General features: G+C 44.3%; 1 protein-coding gene across 4 annotated transcripts in view; it reads left to right on the top strand.

Moving 5' to 3' along the window:
• UNC80 (unc-80 homolog, NALCN channel complex subunit) overlaps positions 1–20,858 on the top strand; it is a 187,089-nt gene that overhangs the window by 106,967 nt on the left and 59,264 nt on the right. For 2 of the 4 annotated variants that reach the window (XM_039494667.1, XM_039494668.1), the window contains exons 27-37: positions 2,589–2,689; positions 4,866–5,063; positions 6,818–6,925; positions 9,033–9,171; positions 11,235–11,416; positions 12,369–12,500; positions 12,952–13,138; positions 14,091–14,222; positions 14,559–14,702; positions 17,083–17,183; positions 20,342–20,428. In XM_039494667.1, coding sequence (XP_039350601.1) covers positions 2,589–2,689; positions 4,866–5,063; positions 6,818–6,925; positions 9,033–9,171; positions 11,235–11,416; positions 12,369–12,500; positions 12,952–13,138; positions 14,091–14,222; positions 14,559–14,702; positions 17,083–17,183; positions 20,342–20,428 — 1,511 coding nt within the window. Of the gene's footprint in view, positions 1–655; positions 860–2,588; positions 2,690–4,865; positions 5,064–6,817; positions 6,926–9,032; positions 9,172–11,234; positions 11,417–12,368; positions 12,501–12,951; positions 13,139–14,090; positions 14,223–14,558; positions 14,703–17,082; positions 17,184–20,341; positions 20,429–20,858 lie in introns of all 4 variants that reach the window. The other 2 variants (XM_039494666.1, XM_039494664.1) reach the window with 2 other exon arrangements.

Genomic DNA, 20,858 nt, shown 5'->3' with positions numbered 1-20,858 from the left:
GAAGTAACGCGTACTATACTACTAATCTGGCGAATCAGGCTAGCAGTCTGCAGTCATAAAGGCTGTGTGAATGAACTAGGTGATCCTGCTACAGGGGCAAATTTGGGTTTGCAGACCTTGAGTCAGCAGGAGGGTAGGTTTGTCAGAGAAGCCATGTCTGCACTTGGCATTTCAGCCACTGATGGACAGCAGCTGTTGTATGTGCACCAGTGCAAATTCCAATGGTGAGCAAAGAAAGCCACAGTTGGCACCAGTTGAGTCTACTCGAGTTTCAAGCAGGAATTAACTCTGTCAGTGCCAGTTGTGGTGTTCCTTGTCTTTGCTTGGAGTTTCTACCAGTGCAGTTTACCTATTTGCTGGCATCAGTGGTCAAAGTAGGGTTAATCCCAAGTATAAACAAGCCCAGATCTGATGTAACGTCTCCAGGAAAGAAGATTCTGAGCACATTTCTGTAAAGCATCCCATACTGAGTGATTGATAGAGCTGCATTGGCGCTGGCTTTGGAGGGAGCCTCTTGCCCATCTTCCTTGACAGAAGTAAAGGTGCTGCAATATAGGCTGACAATAAGGAGTCGGGGAAGAAGGGTGGGCTAGGATTTTTTTTAAATGGGGGAAAATTAAGGGGAAAAAAGTCCTCTTTTATTCTTTTAATACAGTTCCCAGCAGGAAGATCAGGATAGGAGGCTCCCGCTTGCTCCAGATTAAAGGAACCCGCAGTTTCCGGGTGAAGAAGGGGGGTTCCCTGTCCAGCATTCGCCGGGCCGGCAGCCTAAAGAGCACCAAGTTATCACGGCAGGACTCAGAGTCTGAGAATGAGGAGCTGCAGCTGTCCCACAGCAGGGACACTGTCACTGACATAGGTAACATAGATGAGATGGGCTAAAAAGGGAGCGGGGCTGCTAGGCAGCATCCAGATTCTGAAATGATTAAAGCAGGTCCAGAACAATAAATAAATATAAAGATTCATTAGAGTAGGAGAAATCTCCATCTCTCTGAGTTAAGCAGCTGTCTTTTCCTCTTCATGGATTGCGTAAGCTAACACCCAGGAAGGCCAGAGTTCAAATCTTGCCACTGGTGCACACTGGAATGTAAATTCTATTCCACACAAAGGTGGTCAATTTAAATCTCAGTGTTAGCGTATGAACTCTTAAAATACTGACATTTACCAGACTTCCAGCCAAATTCATGCTGTGCTTAGGAGGAGGTACACACACACAAAAATCATATGATATAGATATATGACATTTACAAATCATATATATTATATATATGCCATTATATGTAATATATATATAAAATATCATTGTTATATATGATATTTTATTTTCCATGATAGTAGATATTGTATATGTATACATGCACATTTTATATTGTATGATATTATATGTGAGTACATTTTATAGTCTATATTATATCATATAATATTCCAGACATATATGTCATTTGAGAGTATAATAGATATCTATTCATATATGTAGAATGTAAAATTATTTTATATATAATGGCCTTGGTCTTCAAAAAATTTGTCCTTATACATTTATTTGATGGAAACAAAATGGACTCCACATCACAAGAAATCCCCATCGCAATTGGCACAAAATGATAGGGACATCAACAAAGGTGTCAAGGATTGGATAAAGCCTGAGGCTGAACTAATCTCCCAACCTCAGAGGCCCTTCTGACCCTGTCTGCTTTGCCCACGTTGTACCTCTCTTGTGAATAAATAGGAGAGCTAGTTCCTAATCTGGATACCTTTGCAAATCATAAATTCACTTGAAAAAGAAGGCAGGACTAACCTGAGGTAAGCCAGAGCTACCCCTTAATGATATTTATGGTAAATGTTTCCAAAAGCAACTTCTGTTCTAAAACGAGGCATTATGGAAGACCCCTAGGCAATGAGTGGCTGCCAGAAACACTGGGATCGGTTCAGTGACGAGTCAGAGCTCTCTCCCTTGCCTTAGTTCTCTAGAGTGTGGATTTTTTTCCCCTTTCATCCCGATTTATATTAGTGTCTTCTCCTGGGCACGTAACGGTGACATTGCCTGGTGGTGGCAACAGCAGCAGGCTGATTCCACTTCAGGTTGGATTTTTGTTGATGGTTTTAACCACAGAGCCCAGTCAATGCAGATCATTGAACCAACAATTTGCAGCATCTGCAACAAATGCAAGGAATTTGTTTCCATTGTTTTTACTCCTTTCCCTCTCCCCAAAAAGAGAACAATGCTCACCACTGACTAGTTGGCAAATTAACAGTGACTGTGAACGGTGCTTGTAATTGCCAGTCCAGCTGATGGCAAGGGGGAGGAGGGTTCCAAAGGCACTCTGTGTGAGACAGCAGGTTCTGTGTACTGTGATGGGTCTCGGTAGGGTGACCAGACAGCAAATGTGAAAAATCGGGATGGGGGTGGGGGGTAATAGGAGCCTATATAAGAAAAAGACCCAAAAATCGAGACTGTCCCTATAAAATCGGGACATCTGGTCACCCTAGGTCTCAGCAAGGCTGGCCTGGCTTACAAGCACTTCCCCTAGCTTTTAAACACATGGGTAGAGGTAAAAAACACCACATTTTGGGGTATTTTTCTTTTGAAGAAGGGAGCCCTTGGAGTGCAAGTGAGCCCAGCATTGAGCCTGAAGTGCTGAGTAACACAGGCACGGAGGAGAATTACCATCGGAACATGTCGTGGCTTCATGTAAGTACTGGTCCCTCGTGATGCTGTCAGACCTAGCACTTTCAGTTTTCAAATTGAATGATTATGGTACACTAGTGATAAACTGTTCGTGATTCATGCTTAGTTGGCATAGCATTAGGGCTTTAAAGTGTCTGTAGGCTGCAGCTGTTAGAGTGGCTGCTCCCCATCTGTAAAATGGAGATAATAATACTACTTTTCTCCCACTATTTGTCTGTCTCCTTTATTTAGATAATAAGCTCTTTGGCCTAGGATCACCCCTTGATATGTGTGTGTACAGCACTTAACACAATGGAGCTGCAATCTCAGTTGGGCCCTATCTCTCTACTTCAAGAGTTCCCAATCTGGGTACCTTTGCAAATTGTAAATTCACTTAAAAAGAAGACAGGATTCACCTGAGTTATATAGCCCCCATGGCCATAGCAGCTGAGCTTCTCACGGTCTTCAATGCATTTATCCTCACAACAGAACCGTGCTATTATCCCCATGTTGCAGGTGGGGAGCTGAGACTCAGACAGACCCAAGTGACTTGCTGAAAATCTCTCAGGAAATTGAACCCAGGCATCTCCAGTCCTAGGCTGGTACCTTAACTACTAGTCAATCCTTGCTGCCAGGCACTGCTATAGTACCAGTTATGATCACACCCACCTTAGAAAGGTCAGCACATTTGTTTGACTCCTAATATTATGAGACACTAGAAGGTACAGTCATTGGTGGACGACTTGAGCATGTGCATCTGGCCAGCAAGGAGTAGAGGGCAGTGGCACATTTTCCCATTATGTGAGGATAGACACACTCATCAATGTAGGGTATAGATTGGAGGGAGCTAAGAATATTTCTGTGACTGCCTGACTGGTATTTAGATGAAAGCCTGGAGAATTTTAAGGAGCGTGTACTGCAATTAATGTCACGCAATGATCAACATCTCTAGTAAGCAGGAGATATTGTTGCACTATGGAATAAAACCAAGGTAAAAAAAAATAGATTATCTGAGTAAACCTGCTTTATTTAACAATCATTAACAAATTTTTCAAAGGGAACGTCAGGTTCAAGCCGTTTTCTGTACACGACCATGTTTGTATTCATTTCGCCCTAGAACTCGTGTAAGGTCAAATTCTGGTATTCTTACTGCCACAACTGGTGGAGTAAGTTACTGCTCAACACGAGTAAGGGAGCAGACTTTGACCCGCAGCAAGCAATGAGCTTCTGATCTCACTCCAGTTTTATACTAGTGTAAATATACTGACTTTAGTGAGGTTGCTCCTTATTGACATCAACATAAGTGAGGTAAAAAGCTGAAAAGCAAGTTAGAATATATATAATTTTAAAGCCCATGATTTTTGAGTCCATCTCACAATTTCTGGGGGCCTGACTCATGATTTTTGAATGTTTGGGGTTGGCAGCTAACAATTATTGGAGATATACCAATCTCCTAGAACTGGAAGGGACCTTGAAAGGTCATCAAGTCCAGCCCCCTGCCTGCACTAGCAGGACCAATTTTTGCCCCAGATCCCTAAGTGGCCCCCTTAAGGATTGAACTCACAACTCTGGATTTAGCAGGCTAATGCTCAAACCACTAAGCTATCCCAGCCCCAGCTAGGGCTATCTTATTTTGGGCAGGGGTTTGTTAATGCACAACACCTCCTCTCTAGGAGGCAAATGTGTGGGGGGTGGGGGTCCCTTTGCCCTCCCTCCCCCCATTGGCTTTGGGTATTTCACTGCTAAGTACTTAGGGTAAAGAGGGGTTTCAATAGTGCCTGTCTTGACCCACAGCGCAGGATCTGAAGGTGCCCTCCAGTGCCCATCTGCTGCAGGAGCTGCTCCTACCCTTCAGAGGCAGCAGCTGCAGGGAGCCCCTAGGAGATTCCATCTCAGATGACATCTCAGATGTCAGCCTAGGGAGCTGGGTTTATCCCTATTTTGGGAAGAGGGGATGCCCTAATGTTCCCCTCCCTGAAAGGAACCGACTCAAAACTGTGGTGGGGCTGCCGGTGTTTAATGATGGTCAAATATTTGACAGTTTCTAACCCTGACCTTCCCCTTTTATTTCACCGGTGTCAATGACAAAACTGTCTTGACATGAAATGAGGGGAACGCTGGTCATCTTGGGCATTCTCTCGCCGCCAAACTAGCACTCCTCTACTTTGAGTAACTCACCCCTCCCCTCTTTGGGTTCCAGGTCATGATCCTTCTGTGCAACCAGCAGAGTTTCATATGTACCCACATTGATTACTGCCACCCACACTGCTACCTCCACCACAGCCGCTCGTGTGCTCGCCTGGTCCGAGCCATCAAACTGCTGTACGGCGACACCGTGGACTCGCTCCGAGAAAACAATGTGCTGAACAATGTGGCAAGAGGCAAAAAGCAGAAGGAGGTGAGAAGGCCAGTAAATACCATCCAAACTATAGCCCCAGTTCAGCAGGGTACCTAAGCTTGTGACAAATTTTAAACCGTTGATCATCTCATTGGCTTCAATTGAACTACTTTGGTGCTTAAACAGTATGGCAGTACATGGGTCATTCAGGGCCCATAACTGGCTGATATTTATATATTCCTGAGCTGAAACAGACAGGATGCCAATTTTCTGAATACATGTAATATGGGAGTCTTGTATGAGTCATTCAAATATTCAAGTGGTAATAATATCCCCTTAATTGGAAGCAGAAGTATTTGTGTCCTTGACACTGTTAAATTCACTTCATAATCTCATCAGGGTAAAGATTTCAGCATCTCTGTGCATGGAAATTTTTGCTCTGCAAGTTCATAACATTTCCCTATCACAGAATAGGTGATTAGTTCCCTGTCCACTTGGATTAATGGCTATATTGATACGGAACAAAGCAGGGAGGAAACAAATTAAAGAATGCAGAAACTCTGCTCTTCAGAACACTAAACTGTGTTCCAATGTTTACATCGCCTGACGCAAAACGCAATGCTGCAGTTAAGCGCCAAGGAAAGGAAGCAACCTCTAGAATTGTCACCTCTGCCAGCCGAAAGGCCTGAGACGAGCACCTGGCAGAGTAAATGAGCAGTGGCTAAAGAGCTTATTCTGCACTCCTGGGTGTTATTTCAGCTCAAACACTGAATTTCAGTGCAAAATGGTAAGATATACGATTTCATAGCCCATGCCTTAAGAGTAAGGGCTATCAAACAATAGGGATAAAAAATGGTCACGGGGCAATAAGGCATATGTGCTTATGCACACAAGGATTGGGATCTTTACATAGAAAAAAAAAACTAATGCCATTTATTTCTATCTAATCCATTTCTTTTTATGTGTTAGCTCAGTGGTTCTCAGTCTTTTTCATACTGTGGCCACTCTGGCAACTCCCCATCATCTAGCCAGGATCTAGCTTAAACTACACTCTCATTTAGCAGTAAGAGAAGCCCAGGATGGTTATAATGCTTTACACCTGTTTGTAACCTCCTTGGGGGTCACGACCCCTCAGGTTGAGAACCCCTGTGTTAGTTGATAGGTTACCACCATTAGAAGGAAAGTCTAAAGCCACACAATATGCTGGAGAAACTGTGGTGCTCTGGATATTGAACATATCATGGCTGGCAACAGTAGGTTTGCTGGTAAATCCCGTTTCTTGTTGTCACTGGGCTACATGATAATCAGCTTGGTTTGACTTTCAGGCAGCTGTAAATTCGTGTCCAGGTACCTATTGCTTACATTTCCCTGAGAGGAATAGAACAGTTGATGGATTGGTGCAGTGGGTCGCAAACTCCTTGGCTAGGAGGGTTTTAGATTGGAATTTGTGGACTCTTGATTTTTAACCTTCTTAAAACACGTGTGTTCTAAAATGCACACCTTGTAACCTTTTCATTAGAGTATTCTGGGGCACTTTCAGGGAACACATTCAAATTTTTGACTTGGCTTATTGGCTGTTGCCTTGATCTTGTTAAGGAAATTAACATTAAAAATAGATATTTTTTTTTATAAAAACCTTTAGAATTAGGGTTACTTATGCCATCTCGCTGGCTGCTGAGCACAGCCAGAACAAAAGGACTTATATGGACAGCTTCAGAACCATGGCTTCAGAATCCACCTGAATTAGATTCCCTGGCTTTACAAACTAGGTGTCTCAGAGATTGTCAGATAACTGAACTCCATTTCTTTTTCAGTGCTCGGACAAATCATGCCTTAGAACTCCATCTCTGAAGAAGAGAGTAATGGATATCAACTTGGAAGGAAAGAAGGACTCTGGAATGTTGAAATACATCAGACACCAGGTACTGGCTATATCATCTACCACAGTGACATGCTGATTAGAGTAGGTTCTGCTTTGCCCTTTAGGAGGGTTTGCAGGGAGAGGAGAAGGAATTGTGGAACCTTGAGCCTGTGCACAGAGTGGGAAGAATTGGAGTGCGTGACTGCTCCTGAATAATACCCGTGGAAGTAAATGGCATCCTCACAATGGGTAGGATGTGCCAAAGATGTGCCAACTGGAGCAGCAGTTAAAAGAACCCCACCCAAAGATTTCATTAAATACATGCAAATTCTAATCCCATTAATAAGATGAAGGAACAATGGAAAAGGAAAGGAAGTTAGTCTGTGCCTTTAAACAGGGCCAAATTAGCTCAGGAGCTTTAGGGGCTGTAGCCTGGGGCCCTGGCGCAGCAGGGCTCAGGCAGGCTGCCTGCATTCCATGGCCCCACGTTGCTCCCGGAAGTGGCCAGCCGCTGGCAGGTCTCTGCGGCTCATGGCGGGAGGGGGGAGGTGGCTCTGTGCGCTGCTCCCGCCCCCAGCACTGTCCCCGCAGCTCCCATGGGCTGGGAACCGGCCTATGGGGGCTGTAGGGGCACCACATGCAGGCGCAGGCAGCGTACAGAGACATGCTGTCCACCTTCCCCGAGGGGCGCGCAGAGAAGTGCCAGCAGCCAACTGCGCCACCGGCCAGGAGCCGCCTGTGGTAAGTGCCTCCACCTCGAACCCCCTCCTGCCCCCCGTCCTCTGCCCCAGGTCAAAATCCCCTCCTGCACCAAACTCCCTCCCAGATCCCACACCCCTCACCCCCTCCTGCCCCCCGTCCTCTGCCCCAGGTCAAAATCCCCTCCTGCACCAAACTTCCTCCCAGATCCCTCACCCCTCACCCCCTCCTGCCCCCCGTCCTCTGCCCCAGGTCAAAATCCCCTCCTGCACCAAACTCCCTCCCAGATCCCTCACCCCTCACCCACTCCTGCCCCCATCCTCTGCCCCAGGTCAAAATCCCTCCTGCACCAAACTTCCTCCCAGATCCGTCCTCTGCCCCAAGTCAAAATCCCTCCTGCACCAAACTCCCTCCCAGATCCCTCACCCCTCCTGCCCCCCATCCTCTGCCCCAGGTCAAAATCCCTCCTGCACCAAACTCCCTCCCAGATCCCACACCCTCACCCCTCCTGCCCCCCGTCCTCTGCCCCAGGTCAAAATCCCCTCCTGCACCAAACTCCCTCCCAGATCCCTCACCCCTCACCCTCTCCTGCACCCCCGTCCTCTGCACCAGCCTGGAGTCCCCTCCTGCACCCAAACTCCTTCCCAGAAAGAAACTCATATAACAGCTGTTCTAAGGGAAGAAGTCGGCTCTTTTGAATTAACTTAACTATATTTAAGGTGACCAGATGTCCTGATTTTATAGGGACAGTCCCGATTTTTGGGTCTTTTTCTTATATAGAATCCTATTACCCCCAACCCCCATCCCGATTTTTCACACTTGCTGTCTGGTCACCTTAATTATATTCTACATGTTTTAAGACTGAAATGTAACCACAGAAGAGCTTTATGTTAATTAAAAGGCAAGTTTAGTATAGCGTTAATAGCCTCGATGCCATAAGTGTGAGCATTTTGTTTTAAATTAGGAAAAAGACATACACAGGGGCCCCAGGCCTACAGGGAGTTAATCCGTCCCTACCTTTTAATACCTCACATAGTAGCGGTAAAAGAAAGCAAGTGTTTAGATACCAGTTGTGAATTTGCTGCAGTAGCAGTTTGTGAAGACTTGTGTGAATATTTATAGCAGCATGTGTGCTGCCATCTTGAAAAAGCTTTGCTTTCCCTTCTAGTTTATCAAAGTTTCAGTCACTGAGTCAGGGAGGAGCAGCAATGGCACAGGGCTTAGGGAACCACTTGCACACCGCAATTAACCAACAACAAATAGTCAAGATGAATAGGTAGCAAACAGCATGTAGGCTGAAATATGCTCACATATGAGTATGATATGTTCATATCAGGGTAATTTAATTAGCTAAAAGCAGAGACTGTGGATAATTCATGATCAGATAAAAGGGTAAAATCAGTGAATATGTTATTTGCTAATAATAGTTCACTCAACTCTGCTATGAAATACACTTTCATTTTCTGTAGGTAATGAGCCTGTCCCCAGCGCCTTTGTCACTGTTAATCAAGGCAGCTCCTATCCTCACAGAGGAGATGTATGGGGACATTCAGCCCGCAGCATGGGAGCTGCTGCTCAGCGTGGATGAGCACATGGCTGGAGCAGCAGGTAAGAGAACCTGAATCAGAGTGGTATTGTTGCCCTGCTGGCCATGCATAGCAGATGTTGGGGCCTTGCAGGTCAGCTTCCTGTTGGAGGAGGAATCAGTGACCCTACATCTGGGTGTGTTTTTAGAGCAACTTGATTATTTTACACTATACACTCCAGTCACAAACAACAGGCAGGCAATCCCCTCTTTTGGGCATCCCAGACAAGACGCCAATGCCTGATTAGAAAGAAAGAGCTCTGCTTCACGAATTGACTCTAGTTAGAGATATTAAAGGAGAGAGCACACTCTCCAGCTGTGTGCCATAACCCTTCCCCAAAAAAGAAACTGCATCACAAACTTAGCAACAATACATTGTTTCTTCAATACCTCCAGGGCTCCTGGGGCGAACCAGCTCCAGGCAGCCAGCCACACTTTGAAGACTGATATCTGTGGAAATTAATGCTGTTGGCATTGATGTTTGCTTGTGGGTAAACAAGTCTCTAATTTTCTGTTGTCTTACCCAGCAGCTCCAACAGCAAAACATGAACTTTTGTATCCAGCTCCATTCCCCTCAAATCTCTGTGATAGGGGGCCTTTGTGAGAGAGGAAGCCACTCAAGATCAGACTTGTCATACCTCCAACAAATGTTGGCCCATTTAATTTTAATGCCTTTAGTTTGCAGCCCTCCATTCTCTCTTGTCTTATATTTAGTTTGTAAGCTCTTTGGGACAGGGGCCACCTTTTGTCCTGTGCGTTTGTACAGCACCTAGCTCCTGTAACTGGTGCTCCAAGGCATGACTGCAATGCAAATGATGATATACATTTTATAACATTTGAAAAATCACATTTAGAATACACCAGAATTACTTCTGGCTTAATGGCTGAATGTAATTAAGGACAAAGGGCCCAACCTTGCACTGGGATCCGCTAACATGGACCCGTGTGGGTCCTCATGTGATCACTTAGACACATAAAGTAAGGTACCCAACTCCTTCTAATTTATGTTCTCATGTGCCCAGGAGACTGACTGTAGAGGTTAATTTAGACACCGTAATTTAAAAATACTTGTCATTTTTGTACAGAATTATAACTGCATTGTGACAGGACTAAAGGAAAGAAAACACAAATAATTATTTCTTAATTAATACTTATATTTGTGCAAAAGCCACTTACTTTCAGATCAGTAGTGCTTTAGGGCTTGTGTGCTGAGCTCTTCTGTGAGATGCTCAGCACCCTGCACTCCCCCTAACTTCACTTGGAGGGGAGGGTGCTCAGCACCTCACAGAATTACTCAACACCTTGCAGGACTGAGATCTAAATCTCACTGTAAAATCTTTATTTAATCTAAAATGTAATGAAATTCCATTGTAAATATTTGGATTCTGAACCTGCCTGTCCTTTGGGGAGTTATGAAGTATTGGTTCATAGATTTTTTTTCTTATGTTCTATCTTTTAGCATGGGATAATTTATCAGATTAAAAAATAATTATTTTTTTCAATACACTGTGACATTCCCAATAATTTAGTCACTGTCTATCTACAATTGGAATATCCCTCGATGCAGATCTATACAGTAGTATAATAAGATTCTAGACTGGGAGTCAGAAAACCTGATTTCTCTTCCCAGCATTGCCACTGATTGGCTCTGTGAACTTCAGAAAGTCACTAAAACATTGTGCCTCAGTTTCCCCCTCTGTGCTTTGTAAATGGCTTTGAGTTGGAAAGTCCTGTAAAAGTGCTGCTGATTATTATTGATTATTATTGATGAATGAAGCCTGGACTTACTTTTTATTCTAAACTTATCATTACTGAGATTTTCATGAGAACAAAAGCATTCTCTTTTTTTTAAAAAAACAGCTTTGCTAAAATCTTTTTATGAGCAGTTGTGGTGACTATGAGAGGTGGAATGACACTGATTTCATTTCATGAAGCAAAGCACTTTTTGCTGGTGCCAGTATATTGCTGATCTCATTTTCTGTGGAGCGCTTTTTTTTAATTTTTTTTTTTTACATGACTGAAATTTTATCTGCAAAACAAATACACTCTGCAAAAACTCAGCTGATCAAATGTTCACTCCCTGCAGCTGCCATGTTCCTGCTGTGTGCTGTGAAAGTGCCCGAGGCTGTTTCTGATATGCTTATGTCCGAATTTCATCACCCTGAAACAGTGCAAAGACTGAACGCTGTTCTCAAGTTCCATACCCTCTGGAGATTTCGGTATCAAGTCTGGCCTCGGATGGAGGAGGGCGCTCAGCAGATATTTAAGGTAGATGAGGAGAACAAACACACTATTGTCTTTTGCGGTTTTGGCTTGTAGGACAGATGTATTGTGACATGATGACAAGGAATTGGCTTTAAGTCATTTCAGGAGAGGAAAAAAATAATTCTGAATGCCAGGTTTGTAGGATGCAGAACTGTATTAAAAAGAGACAATCCCACAGAATTCTGGATGTAGATTAGAGAAAAATACTTAGTAGGAAAGAAGCATAGTGCCATAGATGATTGGCACAGTATAGTAAGATGGAGTTCAGCAGGAGGGGAAATGATAATTAGTATCTCTGACTTTTCCACCAATATTAAATTAGAAGATGATACAACATTTCCATAGTTATTAACAGGAATATCTTGTGCCCGTTATAACTAAATGCATTGAGCTAAATATATAGGCTGCACTTCTGTGAAGACAAGGGGAGTCCTATTGACTCTGGCCATTGGGCCATGCTTCCCTGCAACCCAGAGGAGTCCTAGTGACTCTGGCCATTGGATTACACAGCCCTGAGGCGGGGCAATAACCCTATTGACTTCACTGCGGGGCTACTATGCCCTTGCCTCATCCCCTGGGTGACGGGGTGTCCTGGCTCTGCGACACATGGTAGAGAATGGGGGCAACAGTCGAGGCCTGCAAAAGGCCCCAAGTGAGGGGGGACTGCCCGAAGCAAGCTCAGAGTTCCCCTCACTGGTTAACCACTGCAAATCAAGATGGAGGCCAACAAATTATTGAAGTGGCTGTTAGAAAACCAACAACTACAGGTGACCCAGCAGCAGCAGTGCCAAGCACAACTCATATAGCAGATCATCTTCCAGCAGCAACAGCTGATGCATGAGCTGGCCGACAAACATCGGACTCAGCAGGAGTGGTTGGTCAATCAGGATTTAAATCCACCACCTAAAATTTTCTTTCTCTCTACCTGATTTTCTCTCCTTGTGTTTTCTTTCAGATTCCTCCTCCAAGTATAAACTTCACTCTGCCCTCTCCAGTACTGGGAATGCCCTCTGTGCCAATGTTTGACCCCCCGTGGGTTCCACAGTGCAGTGGGAGCGTGCAGGACCCAATTAATGAGGACCAGTCTGTAAGTTAAAGAGCTCCCTAGAGGGGATATTGTTATTACTTAGTGACAAATTATATCCAGGTGTTGTGGGTGGGGGTGGGGGGGAGGAGGAAGGGAGTTAAAGAAGACCAAGTAGTCTAAACTCTGAATTTCCTTACTTGTGTCAGTTTACAAGAGATCTTTGTGTACATTGTCAGTATAGTGCCTAGGCACCACATATACAATGTTAATATTTTTCCTATTTTTCAGCAAGAGACTTAAGACAAGAAATCCAACCAAGAGCTTCCTTGTGAATCTCTATTCAGTTAACGCCTATTTGTTGCGGGTGTGTATGTGTGTAGATAGATGGAAGGATTTGATCTTTAGTGGTTAAATGTTAGAGGTGACTCATAAAAGTGGCCTAAAACACATGCTGCATGAAAACCAAACCAATTGCTTCAAGTTGGTTTCTTTCTTCTTGCTTTTCTGGCAGAAGTCATTTTCAGCCCGGGCAGTGTCACGTTCCCATCAGCGAGCAGAGCACATCCTGAAGAACCTGCAGCAGGAGGAAGAAAAGAAGCGCCTAGGCCGGGAAGCCAGTCTTATCACCGCCATTCCCATCACCCAGGAGGCCTGCTATGAGCCCACCTGCACCCCAAACTCAGAGCAAGAAGAAGAAGGTGCGCTCCAGAGCCATGAGCTGCTTGCCAGGGACCAATAAGCACATGCCTTCAGCATGGAACAGATCTTAGGGATGCAGTGAGGATGGAAAGTGATCATTAGTGATAGGGAAGACCCCACTTTAACATCCTCATCATTTTGGATCATTCAAAGGAACTGGTTTTTAATCACTTTAAGAACCTAACAGCACCATACAGGTATAAGGCATCCATATCAAAAAATAAAAGATTCAAAATGAATGAGAAAAAAAGTGTAGCCAGTAATTAGTGTAATAAGAGCCCAAACCTGTGAAATGTTGAGTGCTGCCCACAAGAAACTGGGTATCCTCAGCTCCCACTGACCAATGGGAGTTGGGGACTCTCTGTACTTCATAGGAGGCACTTAGCACCTTGCCCAATCAGATCCTTAGAATATGAGAATAAAGGAAACTGAAAACTTAGCCTTTGGGTTGAGGATTTTCATTGGGTCAAGCTAATGCAATAGAGAGAATTAGTTAAATGTCCTCTTTTTGCACATTGGAGCTGCACAAATATGCTGATGTGTCCTGAGCTGTGTATGCGGTGGAAAATCTGCAAACAGAATACTGGCATTGCAAGTTCACCCTGACAGTATCTAGAGGAAGGACAACAAATTATCTAGCAATGTGATTTGTTAGGATGTAGAATAATCGTCTAATAGAAGCTGTGGAGCTGCATCACCTGAGTCAACTGAAACTTGATTCAGCAAAGCACTGGGTAATATATGTTAAGGAACAGGCCTGCTCTAGCTCCCAGGGGATGGATGAAATGACCTAGATCATCTTTTTAGTTTCTAAATTGTGCATTTCACAAGAAGCCTGACTTTTTTTTTCTCTTCCAATCTTGCAGCATGATGCTTCTTTCTGGGAAGTGCCTTGAACTGTGTCAGTCAAATTTATAAACCAAAATTCACATATCCTGTTTTCTTTGTCAGTAGAAGAAGTCACCAACTTGGCATCCCGCCGCCTCTCTGTGAGTCCCTCCTGCACCTCCAGTACTTCTCACAGGAACTATTCCTTTCGTCGTGGCTCTGTCTGGTCAGTGCGTTCAGCCGTCAGTGCAGAAGGTGGGTGTCGACTTTGCATTTGTTTTTAATTCTCCTTACAGTGTATATATTCATTCTGTTGACTCACAGGTCTCATGTCTTCTTTGGTCTTAACCAAAGCTACACCTGCCTTTTGTCAGGCCTGCTTGAAAGCTCAGGAGGTTCTGAACTAGTCAGCCCTATTCATTATGATACTGCTGTTCATTCCCATGTAGCTTCTCTTCAGTTCCAGTGTTTCATTGTGAGTTACCACAGAGTTGTGTCATGTGAAGCACGCTGGGTGGAGAACGGTAATTGAAAGGGATTTTGCCAACAGCACATTGGCTAAAGCACGCCTTTTACTCCTCTCTGCTCTAGATGAGGAGCACACTACGGAGCACACGCCAAACCATCATGTGCCGCAGCCCCCGCAGGCAGTGTTCCCAGCATGCATCTGTGCAGCTGTGCTCCCCATTGTTCACTTGATGGAAGATGGAGAAGTCCGAGAGGATGGAGTAGCAGGTGATGACCTAGATTAAACATTCATGGACTGTTAATCAGCGGTTACAAAAATCTCTAGCAGTTTGAACAATGGCTCAGATTAGTAAGAGCAGGTAGGCTGGTAGCATCAGAATCCAGTTATTAGAGGTACCTAGGCTTTTTAAAAAGCTAGGAGATTGCTCATGAAAAAAACACGTTAAAAGGACAGTTTTAAGGTTGCAAAGTCAAGCCCTCAGAATTTAGGAAATACCAGAATCAGGGTTGCCTGTGCAACCTTAATGTGATTCTCTTGTGTGAATGCATTATGATACAGTCTGTAATTACCTGAGCACATCTTATATTTTCCACAGGACCTCTGCCTCATTCAGTGCACAGAATGGATGCTGCACACTTAATGAGCGGCTATTCAGTATTTTATTTTATCATTATTGTTCAGTGTGTGGGTCCAGGCCTTATTTACTGCACACTATTCAAACCATGCTCTGAAGAGAGAATTGTTAATTTCCTCATGGACTTTTCTGTGGCGCTCAGCACTACAGTATGTGTGCTTGACAAACATTACTGAATTTATCTTCACGTCTCAATCCCCCATACCCATCTACGACTCCTTGTCCCAGGTCCAGTCTCACCCCCACACTTGCCTCCTTAGCTCACATATAGGTCAGAATCCCAGTCCCCTAACCCTCCCTGGCTCCTCCCTTTAGTCTCCCACCCCACCTGGCTCCTCACCCCTGTGCACTTGAATCAGGCTACTTCCTCCTTTTCCTTCTCATTGCCTGGGTGCCTGCAGGAGGATCATTGAGAGCACAGGAGATGCAGTTCCCCTGTTCTCAATTCCAGTGCCCGGTGCCACACCAGCCCCTGGCTGCCAAGAGGAGCAATTGGAGGGAAAGTCCTGCTCAGCCCCTGCAGCCCTGGGATGGAGCATGCTACATGCAGACACAACCTTTGGAAAATCTAGCTGCTAAACTCTTTTTGCGTCTACTGAGCTTGTGCAAACTGAGCTTTTCAGAGGCTCATAATTTGGCCAAATTTGAAAAAAAAAAATTATGAGGATGGCAGAAGACACATCTCTGGCACCAGGGTGAGGCACCTGCCAAATTTTAAGTCCCTGCTCTAAAACATGGACGTGTCAGAGCTTCTCAGCGGAACAGTTCATTCTCAAAAGTGACAATCATTTTTGCTTAAATGTACCAAAAATATTCAGCCTGAGGCTGACACCCAGCATGGAAAATATCAACCCAAACAGTTAAAATTTGGCAAAGTTGTGAACAACTGAAAAGAGGACCTTACAATGGGAAGTGTTGGGCAGTTTAACTATAGGCATCACTAGCTGTGTTGTCTCTAATTCCACTTATAAATAGCGTATGAAGAGTTTATAAATTATTAGACCTTATAATCATGTTACAGACATGAATAGTGTGTGTCATCGATGGTTATAAGCACGTCTGTAGAAAGTTTTATAAACTGCAATTGTCAGGCTCTGGGTTCCGGGTGGTCAGGCCTGGTGGTTGGAGTAGTGGTCAAGAACAGATAGCAAGGGTCAAAGCTGGCCACAGAGTCAGGACTGAGCTGAGAGCAGCACTTAAACCAGGGCCTGGGGACGGGCCGTGAGTCAGAACCAAGGTCTGGGTCCGTAAACAAGCTAAATCAGGATTGCAGTCAGAGTCTGGAAGCAGGCCAGAGGTTGAAGCTGGGTTGAAGTTAGTCCAAGGTTCTGGGGGTCAGGAGGCAGGTGCAAGGTTGGGGCAGGATCAGAATAACGTACAGACAAGGCTGAACCAGGCTGGAACAAGGTTTGGACAGGGCTGGGGCAGAGACAGGATCAAGGCAGGCTGGAAGCCTAGGGACTCTGTAACACTGTGAGGCAGCAGGAGAGTTCCTAGTCGAGTGGTGCTATTGCACAGACTGACTTGTTGATCTGGCAGTGAGGGTGAAATATTTGTACATGGGGGTCATTGACCTGGGCCCTGCCCGGGGATAGGCTGCTGCAGCATGCCTGAGGGGTGAGTCAGTGCAGGCTTTGCTGGAGGCAGGATTCATTGTAGCTGAGTGAGCAGCCCTGGTTCAGCTGTGCTGCTAATGTAAATTTGCAGATGAATAATCATTTATGCTAAAATTGGTGACATTTGAGGGATTTAGTAACCCTTTCACAAACACACGTCTGTCCAAATACTAGCCACAAATAATACAATTTAGTGAATAACAAAAAATTCACAAAAATATTTGCAGTTTTTAATTAAATGACCATATGTAATCATGCATCTGAGTTTCACTTCTGCAGATGCATGTGGTTCTCTGGTTTGCTGGTAGACGTCAAACATTTTAATATAAATATACCCCTTTAAGACTTCTCCTGAAGATGAGGTTCTCACTGGTTCTTTTTCTTCCTTCTGTACAGTGAGTGCTGTGGCCCAGCAGGTCTTATGGAACTGTTTGATTGAAGATCCCTCTACAGTTCTACGGCATTTCCTGGAGAAACTCACAATAAGCAACCGACAGGTAGGTTCTCCTTTTCCCAGTATAGACATTAAAGGAGAGCTTAGCCATCACTTAATGCACGAAAATACAGGAGCAAGTAAAATCACTTAAAGGGTAAACAATCTTTACTATAAAATGGCTTAGAATACTGACAACCAGATCCTTGGCTGGTGTAGATCAGTGTAGGCCCTATCAATTCAATGGGGCTATGTTGATTTACACCACCTGAGTATCTGGCCCTGATTGTCCAAGGCCCTGTTCTGACTTTGTTTTGGACTCTCAGTCATGAATCCTACTGAGCTAGGTCTCCTCAGCTGGTGCAAATGAACTTAGCGTCCTCGGAGCCATTCTGTTTAACCCTCCCTGAAGTACAGACCTGACATTCAGCACCCTGTTTGCAGTGTTGTAGCCATGTGGGTCCCAGGATGTTAAAGAGACAAGGTCATACCTTTTATTGGACCAGCTTCTGTTGGTGAGACAAACTTTCAAGTTTACACAGAGCTCTTCTTCAGGTCTGGGAACTGTACTAATCAGAGTGTCACAGCTAAATACAAGGTGGAACAGATCGTTTAACATAAGTAGTTAATACATATCATCGTAATCCTTTTCTGTGCTATGTCTGGTTTAGATTGTAAACTCTATGGCGCAGGGATCTGTCGCTTTTGTTGATATGAGGAGCACCATGCAACCCTGTAGCACTATATAGATAATAATATGGACAACACCGTGCACACTAGTGACACCATATAAATAAGAACATAAGAACGGCCATACGAGGTCTGACCAATGGTCCATCTAGCCCAGTAGCCTCTCTTCCAACAGTGGTTGGTGCTAGGTGCTTGAGAAGGAATGAACAGAACAGGGAAATTTATCAAGTGATCCATCCCCTGTCATCCAATCCCAGCATTTGGCAGTCAGAAGTTTGGGAACACCCAGAACATATGGGGTTGCATTCCTGATCATCTTGGCTAATAGCCATTGATGGACCTATCCTCCAGGAACTTATCTCATTCTTTTCTAACCCAGTTATACTTTGTCCTTCTCAACCTCCCAAGTTCCACAGCTTGATTGTGCATTATGTGAAGAAGTACTTCCTTATATTTGTTTTACACCTCCTGCTTATTAATTTCATTGAGTGACCCTTGGTTCTTGTGTTATGTCAAGGGTACATAAGACTTCCTTGTTCACTTTCTCTACACCATTCATGATTTTATAGAGCTCTTATCATATCCCCCCTTTCGTCATCTCTTTTCTAAGCAGAACAGAGACTCCCCATATGAAAGCTGTTCCATACCCCTACACATTTTTATTGCCCTTCTCTGTATTTTTGCCAATTCTAATGTATCTTTTTTGTGGGATGGGGTGATCAGAAATGCACAGAGTATTCAAAGTGTGGGGGTATCTTGGATTTATATGGTAGCATTATGATATTTTTTGTCTCATTATCTATCCCTTTCTTAATGGTTCCTAACGTTCTGTTCGCTTTTTGGACAGCTGCTGCACCCTGAGCAGATATCGTCAGAGAATTACTAATGATAGTAATGATAATATTACTGTAGATAGTGATATCACCATCCTTATCACCTGACCATCACATGTATATCAAAGTTGACTGCTCACACTTGCTGCATTAATGAGACAGTAAATAAAAAGAAAACAGGGAGAAAAGCTAGTCAAATCCTTTTTGCCTCTGTTTTTAATGACTGTGCACAGAGGCCTAGCCACCTTTACAGCTTCTCACTAGAAGGGGAGACCTGAAAGTTTCCTTTTAATTCAGCCCAGTCAGCCACTGATGCTTGTTAAGCATCCAGACTTGAAAGAGTAGCTCTTTCCCCTGAAGCTGCAGCAAAATGGGCGACAGCACAGGCTAGCCACTTGAGTATATACCCAGGGTCCCAGGCAGGCTTGTACATCCTTTGCTGCTGCCCGTCCTGCTGTGGCTTCACTGCTGTTGTTACCTGAGTTAGTTAGATTGTGTCTGCGCATGCTGCATTCACACCTGGGATTGCAGTTTAGACATACCTAAAGAGAGAGACTATTTAAAAATTAAACTCTCCAAAACAGAAGAGATAAGGGACCAGATTTTCAGCTGGTGTAAATCAGCCAGTGAATCAACTATGCCAATTCACACCTGCTGAGAATTGGCCCCAGGCTTTCACAACATGTATCCCTCTGTTCTCAGTTTTCCTTCTCCAAAGTATTTTACTTAGGAATTGCTGTGGAACCTTTTCAGTCTCTTCTGATCTCTCACACCATTAAAAAACAGAAGTGGCTCCAATAAAGTAAATGAAGCTGCCTAAACTAGAGTAAAGCTGGTATAAGTGAGGTTAGAATTAGTCCCATAACTTTGAAAAGCTTTTATGAAACATAACATTTTAAAATTAAGGAATATCTTAGTTATAGCTTATTGCACTAATAAATTGTAAAATTAGCAAGTTAAACAATGTAAAATCTTAAAGGAACAAAGAGAGGAAAGAAATAGTTAAGTCTAAAGAGCTGGATTCTCTGGCCCACTCCGCTGTCTTTGCGCCACCTAAGCATCACAAAGAGACCTTCCGTAACTTCTCTGGCACCTCTGCCAGGTGTAGAGCTGGCATGGCCTGTCCCTATGCCTAGCCAACAACCCTGGCACAGGGGCCACGCAGGAGTTAGGGAGAAGGGAAGAGGAGTGTCCAGACTGTGATGTGCTCTGTCCATCCTCAACTGGCGGATGTTCCCTATGCCAGCCTACACACGTTAGAGCTGCCCAAAGGAGAAAACAACAGAGAATCTTGCCCAAAATGGGGACTGTAACCAAGCAGTGACAACGATCACAGTAAAGTGAATTAATTTTTATATATTCTCTCCAATACTGTCCTAGTAGCACTTTTTCATTGTAAATAAGAACTTGAATTGCTGCAGGGAAGGTGCAGTGACAGGATTGGGAGGCTGCCAGGGCAGATGCCCATGGTGATACCTCTAGGTAAGAAAGTGATCCACAACATGAAACAGTGAGAACCACTGACCTAGAGAATACATTCACTATGGCCTTGGACTTGCACTTAGAATTCTAAGTCCTCTCCTAAGCATATGGTTCCATTTTATGCAGCGAGAGAGAGAGAGAATGAGAACGAGAAAGAAAGGAAGGAAACTGTAGGCCATTTTGTGATGGAAATTAAAAACTCTTGCTTTTCTTCCAGGATGAGTTGATGTACATGCTGAGGAAGCTCCTACTGAACATCGGAGACTTCCCTGCTCAGACGTCTCACATACTGTTTAACTACTTGGTGAGTAGCTCTGAGTACCAGCCTACAGCCCATAAACCTAACCTTTGATTGCCCATTTCCTAAAGCACATATGTTACAATCTAGGAAGAGAGAGTGCCCTAGTGGTTTTGTCCACACAGTTTATGCACATCAAACCTTCAGCTGTCAGTGTAGATCACCCGGCTCAGACAGGCTTCCATTCCCCCTTCCCCCCATTTATTAAAGAGTGAAATAAACTGTTATCCTGTCATCCCAAACCCGCAGCTGCGCACAACCATTTTGTAGAGCAATCACTGGAGTTCTGCTGGGGGAGACCATGCAACGTGTGTACCCCCTAAGCTGTGCTCTAGGAGAGTCTGTGTGAGGGATCACAGGCCTGTTCCTGCCCTCCTTATCCCAGATCCTCCTCCACTCCCAATTCCTGCTTTCCTGATTTGGTCCAGTTCCCTGC

This window comes from Mauremys reevesii, linkage group 11, assembly GCF_016161935.1.
Source record: "Mauremys reevesii isolate NIE-2019 linkage group 11, ASM1616193v1, whole genome shotgun sequence".
NCBI classification, from domain to species: Eukaryota; Metazoa; Chordata; order Testudines; family Geoemydidae; genus Mauremys; species Mauremys reevesii.
Note: the sequence above shows the minus strand (reverse complement) of the source record. Positions and strands in the feature narration are given on the sequence as shown.